At 38.6% G+C, this 27,157-nt stretch overlaps 1 protein-coding gene and 2 long non-coding RNA genes across 5 annotated transcripts in view; all 3 read left to right on the forward strand.

Moving 5' to 3' along the window:
* The window catches only part of LOC124168733 (trissin receptor), a 100,392-nt gene extending 82,198 nt beyond the window's left edge, over positions 1–18,194 (forward strand). Inside the window, 1 exon segment of the mRNA XM_046547001.1 lies at positions 17,630–18,194. Within this exon segment, the coding sequence (XP_046402957.1) occupies positions 17,630–17,702 (73 nt within the window). The 3' untranslated portion in view covers positions 17,703–18,194.
* On the forward strand, positions 4,859–15,088 carry LOC124169357. Its single transcript, XR_006867109.1, has 2 exons — positions 4,859–5,875; positions 14,704–15,088. It is a non-coding gene; the product is annotated as an uncharacterized LOC124169357 (long non-coding RNA).
* LOC124169356 lies at positions 7,264–11,832 on the forward strand. 3 transcript variants are annotated; one of them, XR_006867108.1, is made up of 6 exons: positions 7,265–7,858; positions 8,291–8,511; positions 8,771–8,969; positions 9,065–9,482; positions 9,751–9,956; positions 10,098–11,832. It is a non-coding gene; the product is annotated as an uncharacterized LOC124169356 (long non-coding RNA). The 3 variants fall into 3 exon arrangements; XR_006867107.1 differs by having other exon boundaries at positions 7,267–7,858; positions 9,076–9,482; XR_006867106.1 differs by having other exon boundaries at positions 7,264–7,858; positions 8,771–9,482.
* Positions 18,195–27,157: the final 8,963 nt, after the last annotated feature.

Here is a 27,157-nt window from a genome sequence, read left to right on the forward strand (position 1 = left end):
CCGGGGGGGGGGGGGGGTCCGCACCCCCCTGGCTACGCCACTGCTTAATACGGAGTTGTACCAGTTTTACCTACAGAGGAGATTGGTAGAGTTGTGGCGGAAAAAATTAACGCATAGCTCATTGGCGTCAGAAAGCGGACAGCTATGGAACTACTTGAAAACGTCCGTCCATTTATGTAAATCAATGTGACTGCATTGAGGAGGTCCAATGCCATCGTGTGCAAGGCTGATTTCTGTCGCCTATTCGGTCGCATTTTATTCGGTTTTCAGAAATATCCGCGGCGCAGTGTTGAGTGCAATGCGATCCACTTTTTTCTAATATTTTGCAGTATAATGTTTGTAATTGCGGGGAATAGCATTAAAAAGTTATGGATTTTATAGATCACATCATCATGAATTTAAATTTCGTTTAATACCCCTAATCATGCCTTATTTCCCCGTGGAACTCGGACAAATTTGTCTGTCAGCGACGCGAGTGGCGATTTTTGTAAACCCATTTAATGCACGGATGGTGACAACATATGAAAGGGTGATTTGAGTATCCTCTTATTTAACATTCATGTACGTTCCATTCAGTTCAGTATTTCGTCATGTTTCTGTTATCCTCACCTCAGCTGCTGAATGTGTTGTGGAATTGAATGTTCGCAAAATAAGCATGGTAAGTAAAACATCTCATAATATATAGGCGTAGAAGTTTTTAGCGAATTCCGAATGATGTCATATATACCGCCCAAACTGCCGAAAGTGTTTGCCATTGAGTGCTGTACGGGTAAAATATCAGCAGTCTAATACCATAACATAGTGCACTGGCAGGTTCAGAAAAAAACTCAAGACACAAGCAAAGTTTAAGAAAGTTTTATTTTAACTGATCACATACAAGAAAATCCCATCTTGATACAAAAAATTTACGATTATGGTTCTGCAATGTGCGGCAATGCGGGCGGCCCCCAAAGGGAGTGGAGGGGATACGTCCCCCACATGTATTCGCCGCTGCCATAGTGCAAGATATTTTTGTGCCTAAAGACTTGATGGCGTCGTCACTTGAGTCGATATCGGACTCACAAGTATTTCTGCCTTTCGTTGGAGAAAAACATCCCTGCACTCTACTGGATGTGCTTGGAAGGAGCAGTATTTCTATTCTATCACGGGTTGCATAAATATAGGAGTTTACCCAGTTGACACAACAATTGTGGCCATAGTGGGTTGCCATAATGGCCCCATAATCAAGGGCGTACCCAGGATCCAAATTAGGGGGGGGGGGCAAGCCATGGTTTTTCAAGTTGTTGGTAAGACTTAAGCAGGGAAAAGGTGAATGAAGCCAACATTTTAAGGAAACTGCAACTGCTCTTTTTTATTTTTTTAAATTATTTGCTTGAAAAAATAATTTTCCTGAACGACATATGCAATATTTGCTTCTGGGGGGGGGGGGGGGGAGGCAGCTGCCCCCTCCTGGGTTCGCCCATGCCCATAATGGTTTAGACCCCTGGCCATATTGCGGCCAAAGTGTGGCCCACCACAGGGGCGGATCCAGGATTTATTTCTGGGGGGGGCACAAGCAAGGCCGTATCCAGGATTTTGTTCAGGGGGGGGCACAAGGATACCTCGTCATACAAAACGAACGAAAAGATAATGGGACCGTATTAAAAATCTAGCATATTTTAAAGAGTCTGGGGGGGGCACGTGCCCCCGTGCCCCCCCCCTGGATCCGCCTATGGCCCACCATGATGTGGTTTACTATGGATAGTACACTTTCTTTACATCAAAGAATCAACCAAGTTCCATTTTAATAACTCACCAACAAACCTGTATCAATAGCAACCGTAATATACTTATGTTTACAAATGTTTGTTTTGCCAATCTGTGGCCTTCCTCAGACAATCCAAAGTGTGGCCATAGTTGCGCATGTGTTTGGCAAGCCAAACTACGACTTGGCGGATGGCACCCACAATCTTAATATAGAAAGCTGTGTGATGGTGGGTGGCATAGCATGGTGGAACTCCTTCATGATGCACAAAGGGTAAGAAAAAGACTTATCCGTTCCACAAAATAAAATATATTTGAGACTGGTTTCGATACGGCGTATCATTGCGATCTGATCAGCCAGATGATGATATGCCGTATCTAAACCGGTCACAAATATATTTTATTTTGTGGAACAGCAAAGTCTTTTTCTTACCCATTGTGTACGGAAAGCTGTGGCTAGCCATAGTTGCCACTCGTAAACAACAATTCGGCCACATTGTGGCCATAATTGTTGTGTTGACTGGGTAGTGATACTTTCATCTATTACCTATATCTCGCAATCTGAGATCCATTGGACGCTAGAGTAATAGCTCATATTCCTTAAAATTTCATTATCTTTCAAGTAGCAAAGTTTGATCGTGTTCTGTTGGTAAAACTTGGGTAACTTCTTTTTCTTCTCTTATAAAGTGTGCACTCATATCTGGACTGGTTTGTAAATATATAATTTTCAAATATATTTGAATGGAATAACGTAGGTTTCAGCAAGGCATGTTACTATCAAGGTACAATCTGTTGGTAGACTTGTCCTTATGTTACCCATAAGTGATGGATGACAATGAGTGAACAGTAATGAGTTAAGAACTAGCATTTCTGGGAGAGGGGTAGATTTGAGAGTGTGTGCATAATGAAGGTTAAGATTTTGGTCGCAAACATTATGGTTTAGGCCCATGGGTGACGGTAGTGCAAGGTTAAGGATGGATAAATGCAAGGGTAACATATGACCTTATTGTTAAGGCCTGTTTGCACGATTCATTAACATGTGCAAATTAATGTCTGATGAATGATTTTTTTGGACCAGAACTGAACATGCACAAATGCATGAATCAAATGAGAAGAGGTTCTATTTTCTGTTTGTTTATTTGCGCAAGTTGGGTGGTTTCACGGTGCATTTGGTGTTCATACATTTAGACACTAAAGTGTTCGAGCTGATGTAGGTATGTGCAGTGTAAATAGGCCTTTAGGTACTTAATATCAGGGGCACAGCTAAGAATTAAGGCTGGGGGGGGGGGGGTTTCTGTGCAACTAATACCAGGGTGTGTGGGGGTATGGAATACCCACCAGGATAAGTGGCAGGTGTGAGATTGATAAATTGCGGAATTTTAATGTAAATGGTTCAAATGGTGATTTTTACGGCTTTCAGAGGGATATTTTATTAATCCTCACACTATTCTATTATTAATATCAATCCAATTAAGTAAAATGGATTAAACTTAAAAATTTCTCTGTGCTCTGGGGGGGGGGTGTTATATCCCTCAAACCCCCCTGCGCGCTGCGCCACTGCTTAATATAATACGTATATTTTAGTAAAATAAAAATATGGCTATTGTAACTATTGAGGCAGGCAAGATATAGCACGGAATGACATCCTGATTTAATGTAAAAAAGAGATGGCAAATTTTTTTACAAATTTATTTAATACTGTACGAAGCATTTCGACTGTGAGGCCATTCACAAGTACAGTGAGAAATTGTTTAAATCAGGAGCTGTGTTTATACAGTACATGTGAGTGGGTGGGGAAGGTTGAGGAAGGATGAGTCATTGGGTAGTGCACTTGGAGAATGGGATAGCAAAGAGTGGGAAGTGACCCATTAATATTCGTTTGTTCATCAAAGAAATGTCCCCTTCTTGCACTCTTTCCAACTTTTCAAGCACATCCAGTCTTCGCCCTTACCCCTCCACTTGGACGATCTTTGGGTCAAAATCAAGGGCAGATCCAGTGGTGGATCTATGGGAGGCTAAGAAAAGCTTATCCTAAGCCTATAAGGACTAGAAAACAAACCACTAGATATAATAGAAATTTTTGTAGGTTTCCACATTGCACAAAAGTATTTGGTAATATTTTCTGATATATTTGCCAACTTCAAGAAATTGAAAAACAAGTTAGCCTTAAACTTAGTGACTATTTTACACACTTTTGGTATGTTACCAATCAGTGGCAGATCCAGAGAGGGGCTAGAGGGTGTCCCCCCCCCCCCTTGGGTATCTGATTTACTTTAGATAGAAGATAGAATGGTAATTTTGTTGTTTTAATTCGACCACTGGGCCATTTTAGCAATTTTGACATAGATATTTTACATTGTAATGTAAAAGGGCTTAAATTTGATTTTATGGAAAAATTCAAAATAGGGTGATTTACTATTAATTTTTTATTGCCTGACTCGAAAGATTATTTATTACTCTGGGAGTACATAATTCAGGCTTTTAGATTTTTAAATGACGATATCTAATTTTTGCAATTCAATAAAAGTGAAAAATTTCAAGCGGGCGAAAACACGAGGGCTAAGTATTAATGCTGGGAAAATCCCCTGTGATGTCATTCTGGTTCCAGCTGCCATCATGTGAGGCCACCTTGAAGCAAGGCTATGAGCGCTGCCACAATGCAGGCTGCTAGCAGTTAGCAGAGTACTCTGCTAGCAGGTAGTGCTTGGCTTAAATAAGGATTATTAATACCCTATCAAACGAAGGAAACACTCTGACCTTAGGCAAATTTAATAGTGGTTATATTAAGAGATGTTTCCCTGAGCTCTGTGTCTCATGCATGCATTGGTAATTTCAGATGATGTAAAACTCCTGACTACTCGTATAGGATCTAGGTATCCTGTGACGTCAAGTGGAGGGACATCGCATGGCCGCCAATCTAGCCTTATTCAATTGAGGTTAAAATTGGCCATTTAAAATTCGTCTAAAGTGGGATTTCTAGAACCAAATAATTTGTATATGTATTATGAATACACTAATGGTGGGTAATGAATCAAAATCAATTTTGAAGAGGGAAACTACCCTATTGCCAGTAACCCGGATGGACCTTGTAATGATGTTTTATTTTGTACCCAAGTAGCCATGAATATCGGCTAAATATTGGTCCAATATAGGCTTCAGATTGATATATCGGCCCCTCATTGCCATCATTCTGCCAATGTTGGCCCGATATTGGCAGCCTATATAGGACCTATATCATCTGCTGATGTTATGTTATGAGTAAAAAATCTAAGTGCCAATAAGATCATGTTTTAAAATGCAATTCATTAAGTATGTAAACTATTAAACATTAGGTCAAGAATGTTTTTACTCACTTTGGTCTTAACCATTTTTTTGGCCCAGCCTATTTGCCCCTCATTGCCATCATTCTGCCAATGTTGGTCCCATATAGGCAGCCTATATAGGACCGACATCATCTGCTGATGTTATGTTATGAGTAGAAAATCTAAGTGCCAATAAGATCATGTTTTAAAATGTAATTCATTAAGTATGTAAACTATTAAACATTAGGTCAAGCATTTTTTTACTCACTTTGGACTTAACCATTTTTGTGGCCTAGTGAAAAATTGCTTATGAAACAGATATTGATGAAGCAGTAAAGTATCTTTTGTTTCAAAAACACTCTTTGAAATATGATTTTAATTTTTTTTTAATCCATTGGAGCGATGGAATGTATTTGGTACTTCTCCCTGTGGTGAATATTACTCAAGCCATCATTCCGCTTTTCCCATTCCTGAATGCCTATTTTCAAACTCCCGCTCGTAGTTTAAAAGTATCGACCTACCGGCTACCATCGATCTAATCGTATATCGATTGCCATCGATAGAAAATGTCCACTATTTTGCTGTTTCCTGCCACCGCATGCCACAATTGCATCAACTTGCTTAATGACTATGAGTATTACCTTAGGCTGCAAAGTTATAGTGCTTTAATGAGTGTTACTGTGATCCAAATCAAGTTGCAATCGTGTGCATTGAGCTTCGAATCAATGGTTATCTGACAGTGCGGTGTTTTGTTTACATTCTGTGTACTTCTAGATCACTCGAAAGGGTTTCGACCGTTGAGGTTCTTTTACTAGCTTCATCAGAACTGGGTGAGTAGATTTTTTTTGTATTAAAATTCACACTAGGCAGCATTTATATCCATAATATTGTGAACCATTTTTACCTTGTGGACTTCTTGATTGTTTGTTGTCTGCGCAATTATCTTGTAGACTAGGGTTTCAACTTTAACAAGTAATCAGATATTATCCTAGCGTTAAAACCAACAGCTTACTTAATATCAAATCATATATTCACTGTGAACGTGCGATTCCTCCTAGCTAGAATCTGTACAATAGAGATGCAGTAGTCCATTGACAAAATTCCTGCCTTGAGGCACCGCGCTTTCGCAGAAAACATGTTATGCGAAAATAATAAGGTTTTTATTTTATCCCAATGACTGATTCCTACAGGAAATTTTAATAGGAAGGCAACGATTTCGCTCATGGCGCATGAGGTATAGTTATTGAGAATAATTAAATTTAAAAATTAAAGAATGCCAATAAGAATGCTCAGTAAAATTTTGAAATTTGGTAAACTTGAAGAAAAACCTGATGGCTGCAGTGTTTTTTAGATTCATTTGGTGCCAAACTCTTCGAGTTGCCATAATTCTAACGCAAAAAACGTCCGAAAATTGCATTAACCTGGATCCGCCCAAAATATTTTTTTTGAGATTAATAATTCATATTCTAGGGGAATGGTAAGGGTCTCATTTTTACTACATTCTGAAAATATTTCGTTGATCGGTTGTGTAGTTTCCGAGATACAGACTGTGACATAAATGTCACATTGGGCGGATCTGTTGTCTTTTGGTGCAAGGTAATATTTCCCCAGAAAAAGCAAATATTTTTCGCATTTGAGCTGCACTGATCATTTAAATGATAAAAAACACTAGAAAAACATATTATTAATTACGTACACTATTTTCAAGCTTTTGTTTAAATTTAAAGTAAATTGTTTAAAAATATCCCAGCTAGCACACTCTCCGACGTTTATGTAAACGTCCAAGGCAACGAAGCGGCAACAGTTTATACTTTGACGTTGCGCCGTGGATGATGGCAACATGACGGCAACGCGTTGCCGTGAAGTTGCTCAGTTTGGACGGCTGCTTCATATCCTATTTTATGTGAATGCATTCGCTCTAATTAACGATCTGCTGTAAATGAAATGTTTTACGACTTACGCAATTATCTTTGCATAATATGTTTTATGGGATAAGTGGTATTTATTCGACGATTTTGTGGATTTATTAATTAATATGTCTCCAAGTCACTCGGTGGCGATGGAAAAAGAGTGAGATAATATAATATAAATGTCTCTCAAGGTTGATGGATCTCTGGATATTCGTTATCATCGAAGTGATATTACTTAAATACGATTGATAATTCGATGTTGTACCGTTACGAATTCCTCTTTTCTGTGAAATTTAAGACTCAATCATATCGTCTGCTCACGACCGAGGCCATCCGAGACCATCATGCGCGGAACGCGAAATGCACTTCGGGAAGAACGGAAGAATCCGTTATCCGCCGCCACCGTGAACACCATCATGGCATCTTACAATTAGTAAATTTGTTGATGTTGTTAATTCGTGCTTTGAGTTCGTCGTGATGCTTTTCTTCTTTTTGAGTAGTCGAAGGACGGTTATGGTTCACTAAACCTTTAAATAGCTTTTATCAATAACTTTCATTTTCACATAAATTGTTCATTAACTTTATCCATCAAACTTAACGTGGTTTCAGCTTCTCCATTTTCACTTTTCATTTAATTTCATCTTCATATCCGATCACCATATCCACCCGTCGTACTTTAGCCTTATTATATTCGTAATTTTCACTGACGTGAATTTTCGTTTGTAATTTTCGCTAACGTAAGTTTTCGCGAGTGATTTCAACTCCTGTTTAATCGTGATGATAGTGAGAAACAGTGTTCGGTGGTTATAACAAGTTTCTTTTGACTTTGGGAAGGGCAGTGCAAGTTAGAAGCCTCTTCGAGGGTTCAACCACCGTATTCCACCATGACTAGGTCTATGAAAGGTAAGTCTAGACACAGTTTACTGTCGTTCATTGTGAAATTCGTTAATAGTACACTTAAGTTTTCATTACCATTGCATTAGTTCTGTTGTATGGATTGATGGATGTCTGGTGAGTGCTCTTACTGCGCGTTTGTTGGTTCACAATGGCACACTTCAGTTTTTCTTTCCGTGGAGTGCAGTATTTATTGCATGTTGGCGAGAACTCACCCCCTGTCAAACACCCTTGAAATTTCGAGTATAGGAGCAAAATTTAGCGGAATTGCTGTGAGATTTTTCCTCAGTTACTGGAGTATACAATCATTTAATGCATCATTCTTAACTAGCCATCATTTACAATAATTAACTTTACTTTCAATTGAATTTTATGATCCCATGTTTTTTAGTAACTGAAGAGTGACTCCTCATAGTCATGTTTTTTCCCACCTTTTTTCAGGATGCCTTGGCTTGTGGTAATATTTCTTCCGCATGAAAAATGTACTGGCCTCACAGTGCAGGCTGTTACGTAGTCATGGGTGAAATTGGAGGCAGATAAGGTTATTGAATATTACCCCAATGAGAGCTATAACTGGTCCTCAGTGTCACAGGTCATAAAATGGCTCTCAACTCCGTGAGGAATGGGATATCTTGGGCGTGAAGTTCTGCATGCACCATTTGGTGAGTTAGGGACAATATTTGTGAATATTTGTTTAGTTAAAAATGAGGATTAACATTTTCGACTTGCAAGAGCAGGGTGCTGTTTAAATGTATTCATAGGAGTTGTTTCATGGTATGTGTGAGAGCACTGACTTGGATGTACATGTTACTAGTTTGCTAAGCCAAGTATTAATTTTTTTTATTTTAGTTAATTTTGACATTGAGTGCATGCTTTGACATGTGTGGCAAATGGTGACATTGTAATATAACTATCTTCCAGAGAATGTTGTGGCAGCCATTGCTATTGAACAGAGATGGCTACTTGTGAAGATTCAGATGTGGAGACATTTTTGTTGTTGCTGAAATTTAAAAAGACTGGGAAAGGAAAAGGACAAAAAAGAATTGAAAGTATCCAAATGTAAGTAATTCTTCATCAATGGAGACTGATGATGATAGGATACTGAAACCACCATCACCAGGTAAATATTTGCACTTAATAATTTGCTCTTTTGAGTGCTTTAGCATGTGCACATATAAGTGTAAAGCTTATCTATTCTGTTTTCTGTTGCATGAGTGCCTCCTAAGAAGGGAAGGTTGCACGTAAAGATTCATCAAACACTGTTGGAGTAAAGGAGCCTGAAACTTCTCTATAGAATTGCAGTGTGTTTCTGAAGAATCAGTGAAGTCCAATTGTTAGAACCTGGTGCACCCAATGACTTCAGGGGTAGGGATGAAGATTTCTTGGGATTTGCACCAAGTAAGGCTCTCCATATCTCCTCCCAACGTTTCCACAAGCAACTCACCCATCGTCTTTGGGGATTCAGGAATCCTAGGTTGGATTCCCAAATCGTGTGATTTCTGAATCCCTGAAGACAATGGGTGAGTTGCTTGTTGAAACGTTTGAAGGAAAATGGAAGACCTTACCCGGTGCAACTCCTGAGAATTTTAACTGTTATTGTTTGCTGGGAAAGAGCCTGAAAGAAGAGTATTTGGTTGGTATTTCACTTAAATTGTCAACTGTTTGACTTCATAGCCACCTTAGTATTGATATGCTCATGGTACTGTTTATAGATTATCACTTTGAGTCATGAAACTTAAGTTATGGTGCCATCATTACCTCCTTGTTTATATTTAATTTTATGATAACAAATTTAATTACACTGGGATGTACTGAGAAATTTAAACATTTTATACCAATATGTTCAATGGTACTAAGGAATTACCATAGATAATTAATTGTCTGGTCATATCATTTTTCAGATTTGTTTCATGAAGGAAAGATCTTCGAACATCATATTTAAGTGTAGTCAGAACTATCAAAGGGGGACTGGACTTTAAAAAACTGTCAACGACACGTGTTCTACCCTAATATAGAATGAGTTGGCTGTTTCTCTCTTTGAAGGGCCACTCAGAAAATATGATTGCCTTTGAAGTGCATTTTAGCTCCATTATAAATGTCATATTTGGTGAGTATTTTGTAATCATTGGTGCTTTTGATTTACTCTTCCCATATCTTGGAATAGAGTTGAATGAAAAAAGCTTAAGTAAATGGAAATGCTTTTAAGTGTGTCAGAGTAACATCTAATCCAATTATAATTACTTTGCAGAGAATGTAAAAGCCAAAAATTAGCCTGATTTGATACAATCAGCATGAAAACAAGCATCAGGGAATATTCCAGGCCTCAAAATACAGAACAAAGAAAGGGAATAAGAAACGAGAAAGTGTTCTGAAAGGCAGCTGGAAGGGGATCTCGAAGAAGCATTATTCTTCCAATTTGCCTATCTCAGAACCTGCTAGTGTGGAAGGGCAGTTTGGCTTGTTATCTCATAACATGATTGTGGGATAAGGTGAGGTCAGCATATGATGACTGTTATGACAGGCACAGCCAGATATGCCATTAATACTCCTGGATCTTTGTCTCACAAGGGGAGAGTAGGAATGTTTCTTTGCCTTCTTAAATGCCATATTTTTTTATGATTTTCAGAATGCCAAATGCTGGTAGGAATAGGTCCAAGTTTGGTTTAATAGCCTTTCATATAGTTGAAATAAATTAATTTTAGTTCGTTTTTTTCCGTTGAACCTAACTTAAATACTACAGAATGCCCTACCCTTAAACAGCTCCATTGGTGAGGTGGCAAAGGTTAATCTTATTCCATATATGGAGGCATAAAATGCTGTAGCAATGCTAGGGTGCGCTTGTTGCAGTGATCTGCTTCCTTATTGTCAGATAACTTAGCAAGTTCATATTATGGCATTCATAATCACGCTTGCTATGGCAGTGAACAAGTGAATGTGTAAATTAGATGAAGAAGACTTCTTTAAGAATAACATTACCTAATTACCATGTGCTGATGTTCACTGTCACCAAAAGCATGAATGTGAATGTCCTAGTATAAAATCGCTGTGTTCCATGGCAATTAGGAAGTTCACTATCAGGAATCACTAAAAGGAGAGGCCACATTAAAATGTGCACACCAGGGTTGCTATTGCATTTCATGCCTCTATGCTCGGAATAAGAATTCAATATATTATGTCAGATACAACTTTTAAAATATTCCCTTGCCCGTCAGAACCTGCTGCAATAGAAAATTTGAAAATAAATTAAGTCAAGACTCAACGAAGTTGAATGCAAGTTTCTGTTAAGACCTCAACCCCTACGGTACAATTAATGATGTAAAACTAATATTTGTTGATTCTTTATTTTGATATTGGAGTAATGCATGAGATGGATTGTTTTTGGGTAGTCATATACATTCCTGTTTTACTGTGTAGTTCTACCATATCATGGCTGATCTTTTTGTCAACTATTCGTATGAAGGTTTATGTTAAAAATAGTAAGCATTTTGAAACGTAACCATTATTTTTCATCCATCAGCACCATGGGATGTATTAACTGAATTATAATTTGGATTTTTTGGCCTTGCACCTACTCCTGCTGTTATGTAACTCTGATCATGTGAATCCCATGCTTGAAACTATTTTTCATGAACTACTTAAATGATAGGTGGTACTTCAATTCATTATCTACTAATTATTTCAAAATTGTTTTTGGGTAGTCTTATACATTCCTGTTTTACTGTGTAGTTCAAACAAAGCATGGTTGATCTTTTTGTCAACAATTCCTATGAAGTGCTTTATTAAGAGAAGTGTGCATTTGGAAACGTAACTGATATTTTTCATCCTTCTGCTACATGGGATCTATTAACTTATGTTTACTTAGGATGTTTTTGCATTGTACCTTTTCATGCTGTTATGGAGCTTTTATGGTATCAAATTTTTGTGTCCTGTTTGTAATGTGTGTGTGAATTAACTTCTCTAGTGATGCAATAAATATGATATGTGTTATTATCTAAATTCTGTCCATTATTCATTTTTATAATAAATCCCGATCTAGTAATTATTATTTGAATGCAATAGAATAGCCCGCCGTGGTGTAGCAGAAGAACGTAGTATCAAATAAATCCGCCAGGTGGCGCTACCGGCGCGTTGCTGCTCAGTTAGTTCTTGCATTTGCCGGTAGGTGTCACTGGTGTCTGTGACGTCATCGAAAAGAAACTGTTGCCGTATTTTTGGTGACTTTATATGAGACTTTTGCCCCTTCGTTGCTTCCTCGTTGCCGTCATGTTTATATCATCATATTCAACCGTTTCTTTACCGTTGATGGAAAGTTGCCGTAATTTACGGGGCAACAGCCTTTCTTTTGCTAGCTGGGATAGCAATAATTTTCAGAGTTCCATTGCCCGCGATTCATAAATTTTTCGATGTAAATTGTGATTCTTTAAGATGTAGAAGTGTTTTGGATTTTTTCAATGCTATTTCACAAGTTTGGGGTATATTTAAATTTATAATGTTTATATTATAAACTTGTCAAATACACATCAAGAAAAATTATTTTAAATATATGTATAAATTTAAGTTTTCGGCAGTAGTGTTATGAAATTACAGAACCTTGAATTGACACAATCAATGGATTTGTTGAAGGTACATTTAAATAATAATATTTTTACATGGCTAATAAGTAAAATAGTTGAAAATGCATTTCCCAATTTTGGAAAATACATAGAATAAATATACATGTTTTAAAAATATTCTCACGACATATAAGGGTGTAATACCTTATAAAATTGAATTAAATTTGAATCAATTTGTTTCATATAAACTAAAGATTGCTTTAGAGTTCAATGCCGGTGTATACGTACCATTTTGAGTGGTAAGTAGTAAAGCAATATTTGTCCATATTTCATGCATCGCATGCAGTGCATTTGACGGAAGCGCAATGTTCTCCAGCACGGCGACGCAATCTTTTGAGACTAATTGATCATTAGCATCGTAACATATTTCACTGTCTGCCTCTGTTGAAAATGAAGTAGTACGGCGGCTATACTTGCCTTTGCATCGATGTATGGTCAGTAATGTTTGCATTATTACACGCCTGATCTCTAATTGTGACATGCAATGGCCAGAATTCGCTCGTGAACAGATTGTGAACAGCTTCAGATTGTGAACAGCTACATCCAAAAGTCAAGGAAAATATTCCACCATTACCACCAAAATTGATTGTCCTCCGCTGAATGAATTACATGCAAGGATGGATACCAAAATACTCCACAATCATACTCCTGCCAAAAGAGAGTTTTTTCAGTGGGAAAAATCCCTCTGAAACGTTCTTTCAATTTAGTGATCTACAGCGAAGCTACCACAATTTGTCTATTATGTCGGGCATCGTATTGTCTGCACAGTGAAGGTATCTACTCATCACAAAGAACCTATTCCTTCGCTAGGCTACGGTAACCATTTAGTTGTGAGCACCCCCAGAATCTTCCCAGGAGCATCGCAGGATGGAAACCAGTTACAACCTCATAACAGTAAAATCCCAATGAAAATTTTCATCTCCTCTTTACTGATGCTAGAAGATGAAAAAACAATAGAAGTAGTATAATTATCTAATTCTGCCATGAGAAAAAAGAATGTCATCCGAAAAAACCATTTTAAAAATTTCTACACCTAATTTTTCCCTCCATCCAGGAAGATCTGTTTCGGGGAATAACCTATTTCTTACAAAATGACCTTCTTGTCGCAAATTGGCAGCTTCTCTTTTTACTTTTTGCTATTGGAGAAGTGATGTAAGCTTCGTTGACTTCGAATCCTTTTCCTTACATCTAACTGGTACCGAAATACTTCAGGACTTCTCTTGAAATTCATTAGTATTATCATTACCAAGCTGCAAAACAAGCTCCACTCTTGCCCGATGTCTTCCCGTTAAATTTTCCACAAGTCCACCAGCCTGGTCATCTGCAATGTCCTCATCAGTGACAATTGCTGCTTCTGGTAGCTCAAGGTATATTGTACTTCGTCAAAGTCTTCGTTTTCCGGAAGCTATTTGGCTTCACACAGTGTAATATCTCTGAGCTATCGATATCCCTTATATTAAAAAATTTAATTCAAAAGTAATTACCGGAATAAAAGTTAATAAATGCAAATTTATCGACTAATTGATAAATAATAAGTCTTTTGGCGAGAATACGAAGGAAAAAACGTTGAAAATGGAATAAATTCTAACTAGAGCATAAAATTCGAAACTTTGAAGATTTGCATAGGGATCCGCCCAATGTGACATTTATGTCACAGTAACATTTATCAGAGTATATTACAGAAATGGAAAGCAATACCAAACATATTAATGTATTATTAATAATTTTGTATCATTATGTTGATACATACCAAAAATTGTCGCTGTAGCGCATATAGTTAATGAAAAAATTAAATATTTACACAAAGCGAACGTCCATTTTTAGTGTCTAGGGAAGGCGCATAAGTACCAGGGGTACTCAAAGGATAGGTCTTCACTCTCACTTGACAATTTTTACCTTGAATTGAAGCACTTAGCTTCCTCTTTCTTATAAGATATAAAACACAACAATATACCGTGCCCGAACGATGCAAGAGCCATTACAGTGGAGCGATACAGGGTGTGACATTTATGTTACATTGGGCGGATCCAGGTTAAGAAATTGGTCGGTAGAAAATATTTTCTAATTGATGACCTGAATCACTTTAAAATGCAATGATCTGTCCCAGAGTTATTTAAGTCTAAGTCTGCAAGAGTTTGGCATGGGCAAAACATATTATAGAAATCCACTAGGTGGAAATGGTTCAAGATGGAATGAATATAAAATCTGGCTAATAGGAATTTTAATAATCTACTCATCTAGATGCTGCTGAAGCAAGTAAATAAGTTTGATACCCTCTCGAGGAATCTGGAAGGATTCCTTAAAAGGCAAATGGAAAGAGACGAGCATCCTTTCTTCTCTTGTTTTATTCCAAGCAATCACAATTAAGTGTCAGCTGGTATAAAGTTATTGTCATCGAAGCTGTTTCTTAGCTCACGGAATGTAATTTTGCTGTTCCACTTTTAATAGAGCAACTAGGAAAGTGTTAAACACATCCACTGATATGGATATTCAGGCCTGCATAAGCAAGATTTTGGCAGGTGTTAAAGACAGAGGAGACAGACATGAAAGAAGACTGTCAAAAGCTGTGGTTCAGTAGTTTAGTTGTAGCAATAGAATGTTATTAAATATTACAATCACCTTAAAAGTGTTTTTTCATTCCTACTCCTTCATTATTATCATCAAATCAATCTCAGTCTCTGCTATGACTGCTATGTCATCCACTAATCGTAGCATACTAATTCTTTATTCCTTGATATTAACACCCAAGGCCTTCCCCTTGATTTCATTGATGGCCGTCTCGATGTAAACATTAAATATTGCGGGGGACAATATATACCCTTTTATCAATTCTTTAGCTATTCTTGCTTCTGCACAGTTAGGTCCACATTTTATCATAACTATTTGGTTTTTATACAAGATGTGCACAGGTCTTAGATCACTGTGGAGCACTCCAATACCATTCATGACAACAAATGCTATCATATTGATGTTTTTTTACTGGTTTTGGACACGTCTTGTTCAATTCTCATTTGTCATTCTAAATATAGGTCCAGCATTTGCTGAAGAAAGCAGATCAATCAATATTGGGTGAGCACCAGTGAAGTGGGTAAATATAGGCTGCCAATATCGGCAATAAGACTGAAAACGTTATAATATGGCCATTGGCCCTATATTGGCCGTCAATATTGGTCCGGCAATGGCTGAAGAAAGCGGAGCAATATCGGACTTGTATTGGGTGAATGCCAGTACAGTGGGTAAATATAGTCTGCCATTATTGGGCCAATATGGGCTGCCAATATCGGCTAAAAAACGCAAAATGTTACATTTGGATATTGGCCCTATATTTGCAGACAATATAGGGCCGACATAAGAACACTAGCAGATGATATTGGTCAGACATAAGCCCGATATTGGGTGGCTACTTGGGTACTGACTCACCTTTGTTAAAGTTAAGCATCCCCATGACATCAAAACCCTGACCTTCACTCATGCTCCACTTTGATGTATTTTCTGTTATCGGCATCCATTTGTTCTTCCAAACTGTTTCCCCCTCCCACTCCCCTCATACCAATGCCATATGCTCCCACCTCATAACTTGGCCTGGGTATAAATACTAAAAAAGCGCTGGCTGTATCACCTTGAGAATGACACAATGTGTTGAAACCATGGGCTGTTGTTGAGTTTTGGAATTAAAAATTGTGGATACAACCTTTTGTGTACTTTCATCATGGATATATCGAACTTCCACCAAATCAATCCAGAAACTATTTGGATTCTCTGCACCTTAGTGGCGCTTGTGGTTTTGCAAGTGATGTTAAAATTTTCCATTCCAATGGATCATTTTTAAATTTTCAGTAGTTCATTTTTTCTTCCTTTGTAGCATACGAAGGAATTTTTTTATGTAGTATGGATAATTTTCATTGACCTCTAATGAAGAAGGTTACGTTGTTGGATTTACAGAGCCACTGCGACGCTTAGCATTTCCGTGTCGCTACATCGGGGACTGCACTCTCAATGCTGATTTCAAAGTAATTATTTTTTTATTGAATGCTATAGTATATTTATAATCCTATTATTTAATATTTTAAACTTTATAAACAAAATAAAATTGTTTAATAAATGGTCTTCTCATATTTGGGATTAATAACAATATACAACTTTTACTGTGTGAAGTACACTCTTCATCTCCATAGTCTGCGAAACAAAACAAAACGAAAGTAATGATAAGGCCGAATTGACCCTTTCACTGCTGTTAAATCTCCGAAAACCTTCTCCTCACATGCGGCGAAAAGGTTAAAATGCGTTCCGTGGGGCCATGGAGCAGGTACTTCAATAATGGGCGTGGTACACCGTCCAAAGGGACCCTAATCATGGACCCTATCCTCGACGAGCTCACCCTTGCTGGCCCCTCTCTCCGACCCTCCAAAAGGGGGGCCTCCCTCCCCAAAAGTGACTGCTCTGACTGCATTTTGAAAATCTATCAATCAATCAGATCATCAAAAACTGATGGTTTGCATTGCACTCCTGCCAATTAGGCAATCAAGTAGGTACGTCTTTGAACCGTGTTTCTGCGATGAAAAATAATGATTTTGTTAACTTTTCTAAAAGCAAAGCTGTGAACCACCAGAAAAAGGCCATTTTAGCAAAGTTAACAAAATCGTTATTTTCCATCGCAAGAACATGGCTCAAAGACATACTTGATTGCTTGATTGGCAGGAGTGCGATGCAAGCAATAATTTTTAGATGATCAGATTGGTTGATAGATTTTTAAAATGCAGTCAGAGCGGTCACTTTTGGGGGAGGGAGGCTCGATGGGTGGGAGAGAGGGGCCAGCGGGGGGTGAGCTCGTATGGGAAAGGGTCCCGGATTAGCGACCCTTCGGAGTGCTTTGGCAAAAGTGCTGAGCACATGGTAGGGAGGAAGAAAAAGTATGCTCACAGCAGCCTGCCGTGCAAACATACCAGGTACGTTCACAGCAGTGAAAGGGTTAAAAATCCTGTCAATTTTTTTAAAAGTCTGGGTGGGGGGCCAAATGCCCCAGTACCCCTCCCACAAATCCTTCTATGATCAAAATCACAACAATGTTTCTCTTCTAGGATGTGTTTTGCCACGAGAGATGTGGTATCTCCTTTTTTCCCCAGCATAAAATTTGTCCATTTCATTGTCTTGTGTCGTTCCCTTCCAGAATGCTGGAGCGAGTGGGGGATGAGGATCCAGCAACCCACCTGGGTCCCATGGTGCTCATCACGGACAGCTGACCACGGCACCAAAGCGACAACGTGGCACAGCGCCAAAAAGGACGCCTTGCCACCTCACCATTCCAGAGCGAACAGAGCGAAGATGCCTCGCCACCAGCCACGGTGTAGGATATTTAGGATGTGCCTGAGCAGGTTGTAGCAGAAGCTTATGGCATTAGGCCGCTCATCCACTGGAAGATGGCTCCATGCCCTTGTGATGCCTCTACGGGCATCCACATGACAGTCTCAAATGAGAGAGATTATCTACCGAGGGAAAGGGCTTATCCAGGAAATTCAAATGCACACGCTAGTTGCGCAATAACAGAAAACCAAGGCCAACATCGAAACTCCAACTTCTGTATTGTTATGAGAAATGTGTATCGATGGCTAACTTCCAACAACACGTATCTCAAAGATAGCAGATTTCAGGAGAGCATAAAAACGATTGATATTTGTTACTTGCACACTAAAATTAAAAACTAAAAGTTCATAAAATTGAAAAAGAAGCATTCATTTGCAAACAAAGAGTTGTGTTTTGCTTATATTTTATTTTTTAAATGTTATTACGCTTTGTTTAAGATACCTGTCTCAAACCGGCTAAATTTGAGATACATTTTGTTAGAACTTAGCCATCTATATGTTGCTTTCAGTCATTTGGAATCTAATGGTATATTTAGGATGTTTCTGAGCAAGTTCTAGCAGATGCTAATGACATCAGGGTGGTCGTACACTGGAAGGGACTACATGCTCATGCGACGCATCGGCAGGCATCCGCATGAGACTCTCCAAGCCACAAGGGTTCTCCACTTAGGAAAATTGCTTATCCAGGGGAGTTTAAACACACATGCTGGTCGCACAATATTAGAAAACCAATGCCAATATTGAAACTCCAACCTCCATATTGTTATGGGAAACATGCATGTTGCATCCAGACATTTGGGAATCTAACAGGAGCTAGAGTACCAAGCCTCCAATAGGCTTCAAAGCAAGGTGGAAATTTAGGTAAAATGTTGTTTTGCCATGTGCTCTGAGAAACATAGAATGGGTGGTATTCGTAATCTGCCTTTTAACTGGCCTTTCTGCCTGTCATGTGCTCCTTTCTCCATTTCTTCTCAAAACTCTCCAATGCGTTCCAATATCTCTGTTCTGTGTATTTGAGGGAGTAAACTTTCACAGGGTCTGTGCATGTATAATGTTGGTTTTGGTGCAAAACCTTCCTGAAGCATCGATGGATTCCTCGGACAGGGAACTGTTTCTTGAATATGTCCATCCCAATGTTTAATTACCGCTTTAAATACATGAGTGCAGGCATGCAGCTAGGAATTAAGACTAAGGGGGTTTTTAGGCACAACTCATGCTGGGGAGTGTGGAATACGGGAAATGCAGGTGCTCTCCCCCAGAAAATTTTCAAGATAAATGATCCAAAATGGTGAGTTTTACGGCTTCCTGGGGGATATTTTATTAATCCTTACACTTATCTATTAGTAATATTTATCCAATCAAGTAAAATGGATCAAATTTTAAAATTTCTCTGAGTAGTGGGGGGAGTTTTATCCCCCAAAACCCCTCCCTCACTGTGTCACTGCATGAGTGGTCTGATAAGTTCCTCATGTGAATCTAAAAATGATAAAATCTATCCTGAAAATGCAGCATTCTATTTTTTAGGTCCCAAAGTTTGTTTACATGCACATTCGAAATTTGCATGCATAATGCATTTGTATCTTATCCCTGACCATTTGACAATATGTTGTGTATTATTATCATATACATTGATTCAAACTCATGAATCCAGGGACATGGGAGCTTTTGGGGCTTAGCTCACCCAGAAGCCCTTGTGGTGTCTATCCTTGATATACCTGCTGAAGATACTACTAGTTCAGGGACATTTGTCCTCTGGCACTCGCATTTGAGGATATGGTTGCATTTCATTTCTGACTATAACCAATGATGAATTTTACTTTCAAAACCATTCAAACAAAATGTTTAGAGTGGAGAAAAATTGAGTCACAAAATTTTAACCCTAGATAGCTGATGCTAGCAGGAACCAATACATAATAGGGTCTATCTCCAAAAAACATACATTTTCTACAGGCAAATGTTTAAAAAAATTACTTTTTGTTTATATAAGAACTAAAATTTTTTAATTACAGTTTGTCAATCATACAATCTGATGACGTCAGCGGCAGAGATCGTTAGTTATATTTAAACTGTTTTTTTTTATTTTTACTTTTGTCCTGCCTACAGATATGATATATTGTCCACAGACACAGCAGAAGAGGAATATTTTGTTTGCTCACGAGAAAAAGTTTGTTTTATTTGTCATTGGACATTCAGTAACTAGTCATAGTGTACCATCCCAGACGGCACAGAATCCTCCGTATCTAATTCGTATGCAGATATGTAGTATCCATTGACAAAAAGCGACGGAGCGGTAGTCAATGGATACTATCTGCATACGAATTAGATATGGAGGATTCTGTGCCGTCTGGGATCATGTCCGTTACCATCTGTCATGTCCATAGGCTACAGAGTTGATGAACATGATGTCAACGGACATGACAATTTCCTCTAACTTAAGTTAAATGTAGTTGGGACGGACAATGAGTTAGGACACTGTCCTTACTATGCATTAAACTTGCATCTTGTAGCTGTAAAAGACATCTGAATTGTAATTAGTAAAATATTTTACTTTTACTAATTTTTACTTGTCCACGGACATGACTGATGATCTAGGCTCTTTCAAAAAAACTGAACACAAATTTTTCTTCCAGCATTAAATTATTCACTAAACCAAGAATATACTCAAACAACCCAATATAGCTCAAAATCTCCTTCTCTACACACTGCAGGTTGTTCATGGCTGCCAACATCTCCTATGAATAATTTCCCCTATTTCCTGTGTGTTCACGGACATTGCATAATTTATAGAGGCTGCAAACTCAACTGATCAACCTCATTAAAAGCTTTTCTGCATAGCAGAATGCATTTCATAGGGCTTTTTATATCCATAAAAATTTGCTGCTTTAATGCCTCTGACTCAGTCTACATTCATACAGTCAGTCTACTGCCATTACATTCGGTAATTAAGAAATTAACTCTGAAGGACATCTAATTTTCTTGCTAAAACTCTTCTCAGCTGAAATTCTTTAACTTAATTCTTGTGCAATATTGATAGGGCAAATATTTGCTGTCCGACTTGCTCAATTTTTGTTATTGAGGTTTTTTTCTGTTAGAATATCTCCATATGAATAATGTTGAGCAATCCTGTTACACTTCTGGATGATGTATTCCAAATCTGTAAGACACATTTCGGACTTTTTGCATAAGCCATACTGGTGGAAATTGCTCAGCTTGCAAATAGAGCAAGGAAGAAGTTTACCTTAATAGGTACCTTATGAGTCTCTTGCAAAGATTCTCTAATTTAAAGGATTTATTCAATTTGTATATGCACATTTTTAACACATACTTAAGCAATCGTTGGGCTGAATCGTTGAACGAGTGAGAATTCAGGGAATGATTCTCAAAAATCATTTAAATCTTGAATTCTTAAGTTTGAAAAAAATTGCAATCTGTATTTCTCTCCATTTGATGATGAAGGTTAAGTCGGAGAAATGTCTCATGCAAATGAACGCTTTGCAGTATGAAACATTCGCTACATTTCTTTTGCTATGATCATGAAGGAATTCTATGGAGTGAGGTTGGAATTGTGAATTATAAAAAGATGCTTAAATGTCCGACATTTTCATTCTTCCGATAAAAATTGATGCTTTATTTTGAACTTTTGAAGACTCCCAATTATCCAGGCTAATGATGGGGAGGGACGGCACGAATAATCGGAAAACACGGACAACCCAAACTTTCACTTTAATGTCTTGCAATGTTCATAATTTACCTAAAACAAACAATATGCAGTTATTCTGTTATTTTAGAGTGCTTGCCGGATTCATTGAGAGCTTTCTTCGCCAGTTTGCGATCTTTTTAGTGGTAATAACATGGTTGTATTCATATTATTAATGCTCCATGTAAGGCCTGGTTTCAAAAACCACACATCCGTGGCTGCGTGATCACTTATACAGAAAAGTGGTTTGCGAGAATGCTTCGCAAAACCACTGCTCGACGTCGGAAACTACACTGTCAGGCACCACGCCCCACGTAATCCTGTCTCATACAAGTTGCCCGGGTTGCATCTGCTGCGGAACGTGTATTCGTGATTATGGAGCGCAGTCGCGCACTGCGAGGCCTGGAAACAGGAACACGGTGCTCTCGTGAATGCAGCTAGCAAGCGATCGCCTCCATTTTACGAAGGGGATGCTGACGGAAGTAACAAGCCCGGTGTATCCTAGAATTAATGCAGTAACTCCGATGATTATGCATCCAATTTTATTTTTTTCAATAAAGATCACAGAAAAAATTGAGCAAGAGTGAATCCGCAACCCAGATAATTGGGAGTCTGCTGTACCTTGTTCTTCTAACACCATCTCATGTGACATCTAGGGACTAAATGCAGCCACAAAACAGATAAAGTCAGCTTCTTACCTATTGAAAATATTCAATACCGTTCAATTGAAAAGTGAATATGAGGAAATTCAATTGAATTGCCAAATATTAAATTGAAATTTGTCACTTTTCAATTGAATGGAATTGAATATTTCCGATTGGGTTAAACAGTAATACAAGCAAAATCCTGGAAGAAGAACGCAGATGTAGGAATTTTGAGCTAGGTATTCCTAACATTTTGTGTACATTATTTTAATAGGGGTTCTCAATGTTTTACTTGTGTTGGCTTCCTTCACTGATGTACATTTCATTACAAGTTCCTTGGAAAATGATAGAATGTATGGTAATAACATTCTTCCGATAAATACTCAATCTTTACTCTTCTCCATCCAATTTTATTGTCTATTTTCTAGCAATATTTTTGTATTAATTCCACATTCCTATCAAGAACATAACATCAAGAACCAGAAACGTCAAAAGTGGTGAGCATTGAAAATCTCAGCCCGACAAAGTGTTTCTTATAGTTACCATGGAGATGACCATTGAGGCAATACATACTGTCAAACAGCAGAACTGCAGTTTCAGATAGTGAAATAAATTTTCTGCATGGATTGTTGTATTTTTTGGAGGACGCTTTGGTCATATTTATTGGCTGTATCATGTGTATTGAGATTGTGTATGGATCAGATCTGCTGGTACAAGATTAACTAGCAACACCGGACATACATATCGTGGTTACGTCTCTTGTTACCGCACCTCAGAGACTGAATTTTCAGCTGTTCCTAACCTGGTGAGCCCAAAGGATTCCCACAGAGTGGCAGAATTGTTTGTGAGTACCTCACATTAGTTTCACCAGTGGAATAAGTCTTGCATTTCCAAGTTTCGTGCATAATATTTCCTGGAGTTGTTAAATCTGACTGACTGTCAGTGACAGTGATGTTGAACATTGGACTTCGAGTGATTCCAAAGCCTGATTTTCCTTTTTCTCTATAACGAGAGAGACATATGGAAAAGACTTTACTGTATTTAAAGATTTTATTCCTTGTCAAATAAACAACCATCTGTATGACAATAGACTCAACATGATAACTTTGTTAAGATGGTCTTCCTTAGCTTTGTATGCCAACTGTTGGCGCATTGCTGATACGTGCTTCAATAAAGACTATTTTCATCAAATATGATTTCATCTTCCATAAAAGGGAAAGAGTATTTAATTTTGCATTGATACTGTTCTTTTTAACTAATAAACCACCTTGAAACCTTGAACGGAGTAGCAAAGCACTGATGACGCCATCATTTCCTCATGAAAAGAACCCTGTTGCATAAATATAACTTTTATGGTCATTTTATCTCTCCTTCTTTCCTTTCATTAACACTTGAATGACAGAGCTTTTCCACACTATAATGATGGTAGGTGTCAGATTTAACTCCAGTCACTATTATTTAATCTTCTTGCATCTATTTTTTTTAGTATTTTTAGTAAGAACCAAGCTACGTAGACACTGGTGTGGTATTTGGAGGAGGCGACCGACAGCTGAGGTCATTTGTGCCAATTGGGAAGGGAATGGAAAGGTGGAGAGAAACCCGGCATTGGCATTAGCCTGCTCTTAACGAACGGCGCCAAGGGGACCACGGCTAAACGTCCCATCCGACGGACGGAGTGCCGTATTTGAAGTGCCCTTCACACAACATTCAAGCAGGGATCTCAGGGCAGACTCTGAAAATTCTCCGCCACTGCTGAGATTTGAACCTGAATCAATGGGATGGGAAGCCAACACTCTAGCCACCACACCAACCCGATCCCCCATACATAGACACTCTTTCAGGGCTGTAGCAGCTAAAATTAATTATCATTAAATGGTTCTATCAATCTCATGGCCGATTGATGAAATGAAAACAACATTAAAGATTCCATAACTCATGGAACTGCCAGGGGCCGGGCCACTGCTGAGATTGTTCACGACTGCGTTGATGAGTGGAGATTAGCGAACATAATAAAGCATTTAAATTGATTAGACAAGCGTAAATAGAGGTAACTAAATGTTTTCATATCTTAGGTTCCCAGTACATATATCATATTTTTTTGGATTCTCAACAAGAAATTTTTTAAAAAATCATTAATTAGGTTTGAGGAACAGTGATTTAATTATTTTAAATGATAAACTACAACAAACACTCGATATGAAAAACGTCAGCATAGTAATCGGCTCCTCCTTTCTTCCGCCGACTTTTGCTAGGGAAGGCGCTAGGGGCGTAATGTAATGACGGTCGCTGGCCGTAATTGCGGCCTGCGAGCGACCATTTCGCCATCAGGGGTGTGACGCATGGCTGTAGCTCGCGGGAAAGTATTGTATTCCTGGAAAACTGTTGAGCGGACGTTAAAATGAAGCGAATTTTGGTCCTAAAGGACTGCAAAATTGTGCGTTACCCCTGGAAATGATGTTACTTCAAAAATTCGGGAAAATCTAATGTTATTGCATTTATGCTCTTTGAGCGACCTCTAAATGTTAAACAATTGGGCTGAAATTTTTAGGATATCCATTCCGCACCCCGTAGCATATTTTAAGAGGTAGAAATCAAAAATTTGAGAACAAATAAAAAATAAGCAACACCCTACTGTAGCCAGGATTATTGGCCAGGGGATGTAGACGGGTTGCCAGGTTGGACATCAAGATCCTGGGGGTATAGTCAATGCAATTATAAAATGCTTGCAGATCAAGTAGTCCAGGTCAGGCAAAAATTCTCCCAGGTTGGGTGCCACCCGACCTGGCTGTGTACTGGCTACAGCTCTAAACTCTTTTCCCCAGCTAAGAGCTAAAGGTGTGGTCTAGGTACATAGCCAGGAGGCTTAATCACCTGCTTCTCCCCCAAAATCTTTTCCCTTGGAGTGACTACACATTATGTATACATCTGGTGAGTAGACCACTAGCCAAGAGGCATCTATTCTCTACACACCACTTTTCCACGTACAGTAGAACCACGATAAGAAGTGTCTCCAGGAGATTAGGGAAACTGTCTTGTAATCAAGTTGCTCTTTCCGGTGAGGGTCATGTTCAAGATCATTGATGAAGATTATTTTGGCTATTAGTCGCATTATTGAGGTCCCATTATAAAGCCCCCCCCAAAGCTCAGAGAAATTTTTAAGTTTAATCCATTTTACTTAATTGGATTGATAGTAACTAATAGAATAGTGTAAGGGCTAGTAAAATATCCCTCAGAAAGATGTAAAACTCACCATTTTGAACCATTTATCTAAAAATTCCGTAATATTTTAATCTCGTACCTACCTCTTATCCTGGTGGGTATACCACACCCCACACACCCCCATATTATAGTTGCACCTTAACCCCCCCCAGCCTTAATTCCTAGCTGTGCCCCCGGTTGTCTCAACCAACAACCAATGCTGTAGCACCGGAATAATGAGGACATTGGAACTTCGACATCGCAGACAGTGGCAAATACAGAAAAAACTCAAGGGGGGGGCGCAACATATCTTGAGTTGTCTTTACTTTTATCGTAATACAAGATGATCAAGTCACAGGCAAAGTATATGAAAATTTTATTTAAAGTGATTATAAACATGTTAAAGACAATGCCATCTTATGATATAAAAAAGTTACAATTGTGGTTTTGCAATGTTCGGTAATACAGGCGGACCCGCACCCCCTGCGCCCCCCATCTGTATCCGCCACTGATCGCAGAAACCTAAGTAGTCACATTAAACACTGTGCTGTTGTGCAGCAAAAGGGAGAGTTTCATCGTAGGGACCAATCCCCAGCCTCTCAACTGGATTAGCCAAATCTATATATGTATTTATTATACAGGAGACTCCCGATTATCACGCTGCTGTAGATGTAGAAACAATATCCAACGTGAGGCTGCAGGGACCCAAACTAATGCCTCTTGGTTTTCAACTGAGGATTCTTCACGGGGCTGTATAGAGCAGTGGCAGCTCGTGAGTTAAATGCTGGGAGGGTCAAACTCCACAGGGGGCCAAAATTTTTGAATATTTTGTATATTTTAGTGAGTTTTTAAGGCAATCTAGAGATCATTATGACTCACTAATACACAAAACAATCACTAACACCAAAACACTAACAATCACTAATGCGATTAACTCAACTACAACTAGGCCTATTTACATCAAAACAATTTACACATAATAAGTCAACTGGTCACCAAAACAATTTATTCTGCAACACTGCAGCCCCAAGATTATACGGCCGCCGTGGCGATGTCAACTCACTAGATAAGTCGCTCTGTGCATGCTCGGACGGCGTCCTAAGACTTCCGTAGGACACAAGCTTAGATGCTTCATAGCACCAGAAGCCCCCACCACTACCACTCATCATACAACTGCATGGTGATGGATTGGGACGTTTCTGGCCAGTGCCCCGCGGCTACAAGTGCGAATTTCTCATGCTATTTTTGCGTGTTTTATATACATTTTCAATGTATGCGATTGAAAAAACACTTTGGCTAATTAGACGTATAATTTAATTGAATGGGTATTTAATTTTTTTTCCTTTTTCAAATCTTTGGGAGGGGCAGCGTCCGAGAGTCCTTTAGGGCAAGCCGCCACTGCTGTAGAGACCCTGCTAAGTGCCTTTAGGCTACTTTTCTTTTAAGGTGATATGTCGAGAGCAAACGTTGCGAGGGAAAATATTTTGGGGGTAGCAGAGTACCCCAAATCTCCCCCCCTCCCCAACTTGGTGCCTGACTTTCAACAACCCTTTGAAGTGGAAGTGTCTGTTTCAGTGGTTGACTTTACAGACACTTGGCTGCTGACCCAGTTTTAATAATAATAAAAAATAATAATAATTTACTTGTCCAAGGATCTACAAGAAGATATAAGACACGTCAAAAAAAGGGAGAAGGAGATTCATACAATTTAGTAGATTAGAAACATATAGTTGAAATGTTATGAACAAGTATATACAGTGGAACCTCGTTATAGCGAGTACGGGCTATAGCGACAC

Source organism: Ischnura elegans, chromosome 12, assembly GCF_921293095.1.
Source record: "Ischnura elegans chromosome 12, ioIscEleg1.1, whole genome shotgun sequence".
Taxonomy (NCBI): Eukaryota; Metazoa; Arthropoda; class Insecta; order Odonata; family Coenagrionidae; genus Ischnura; species Ischnura elegans.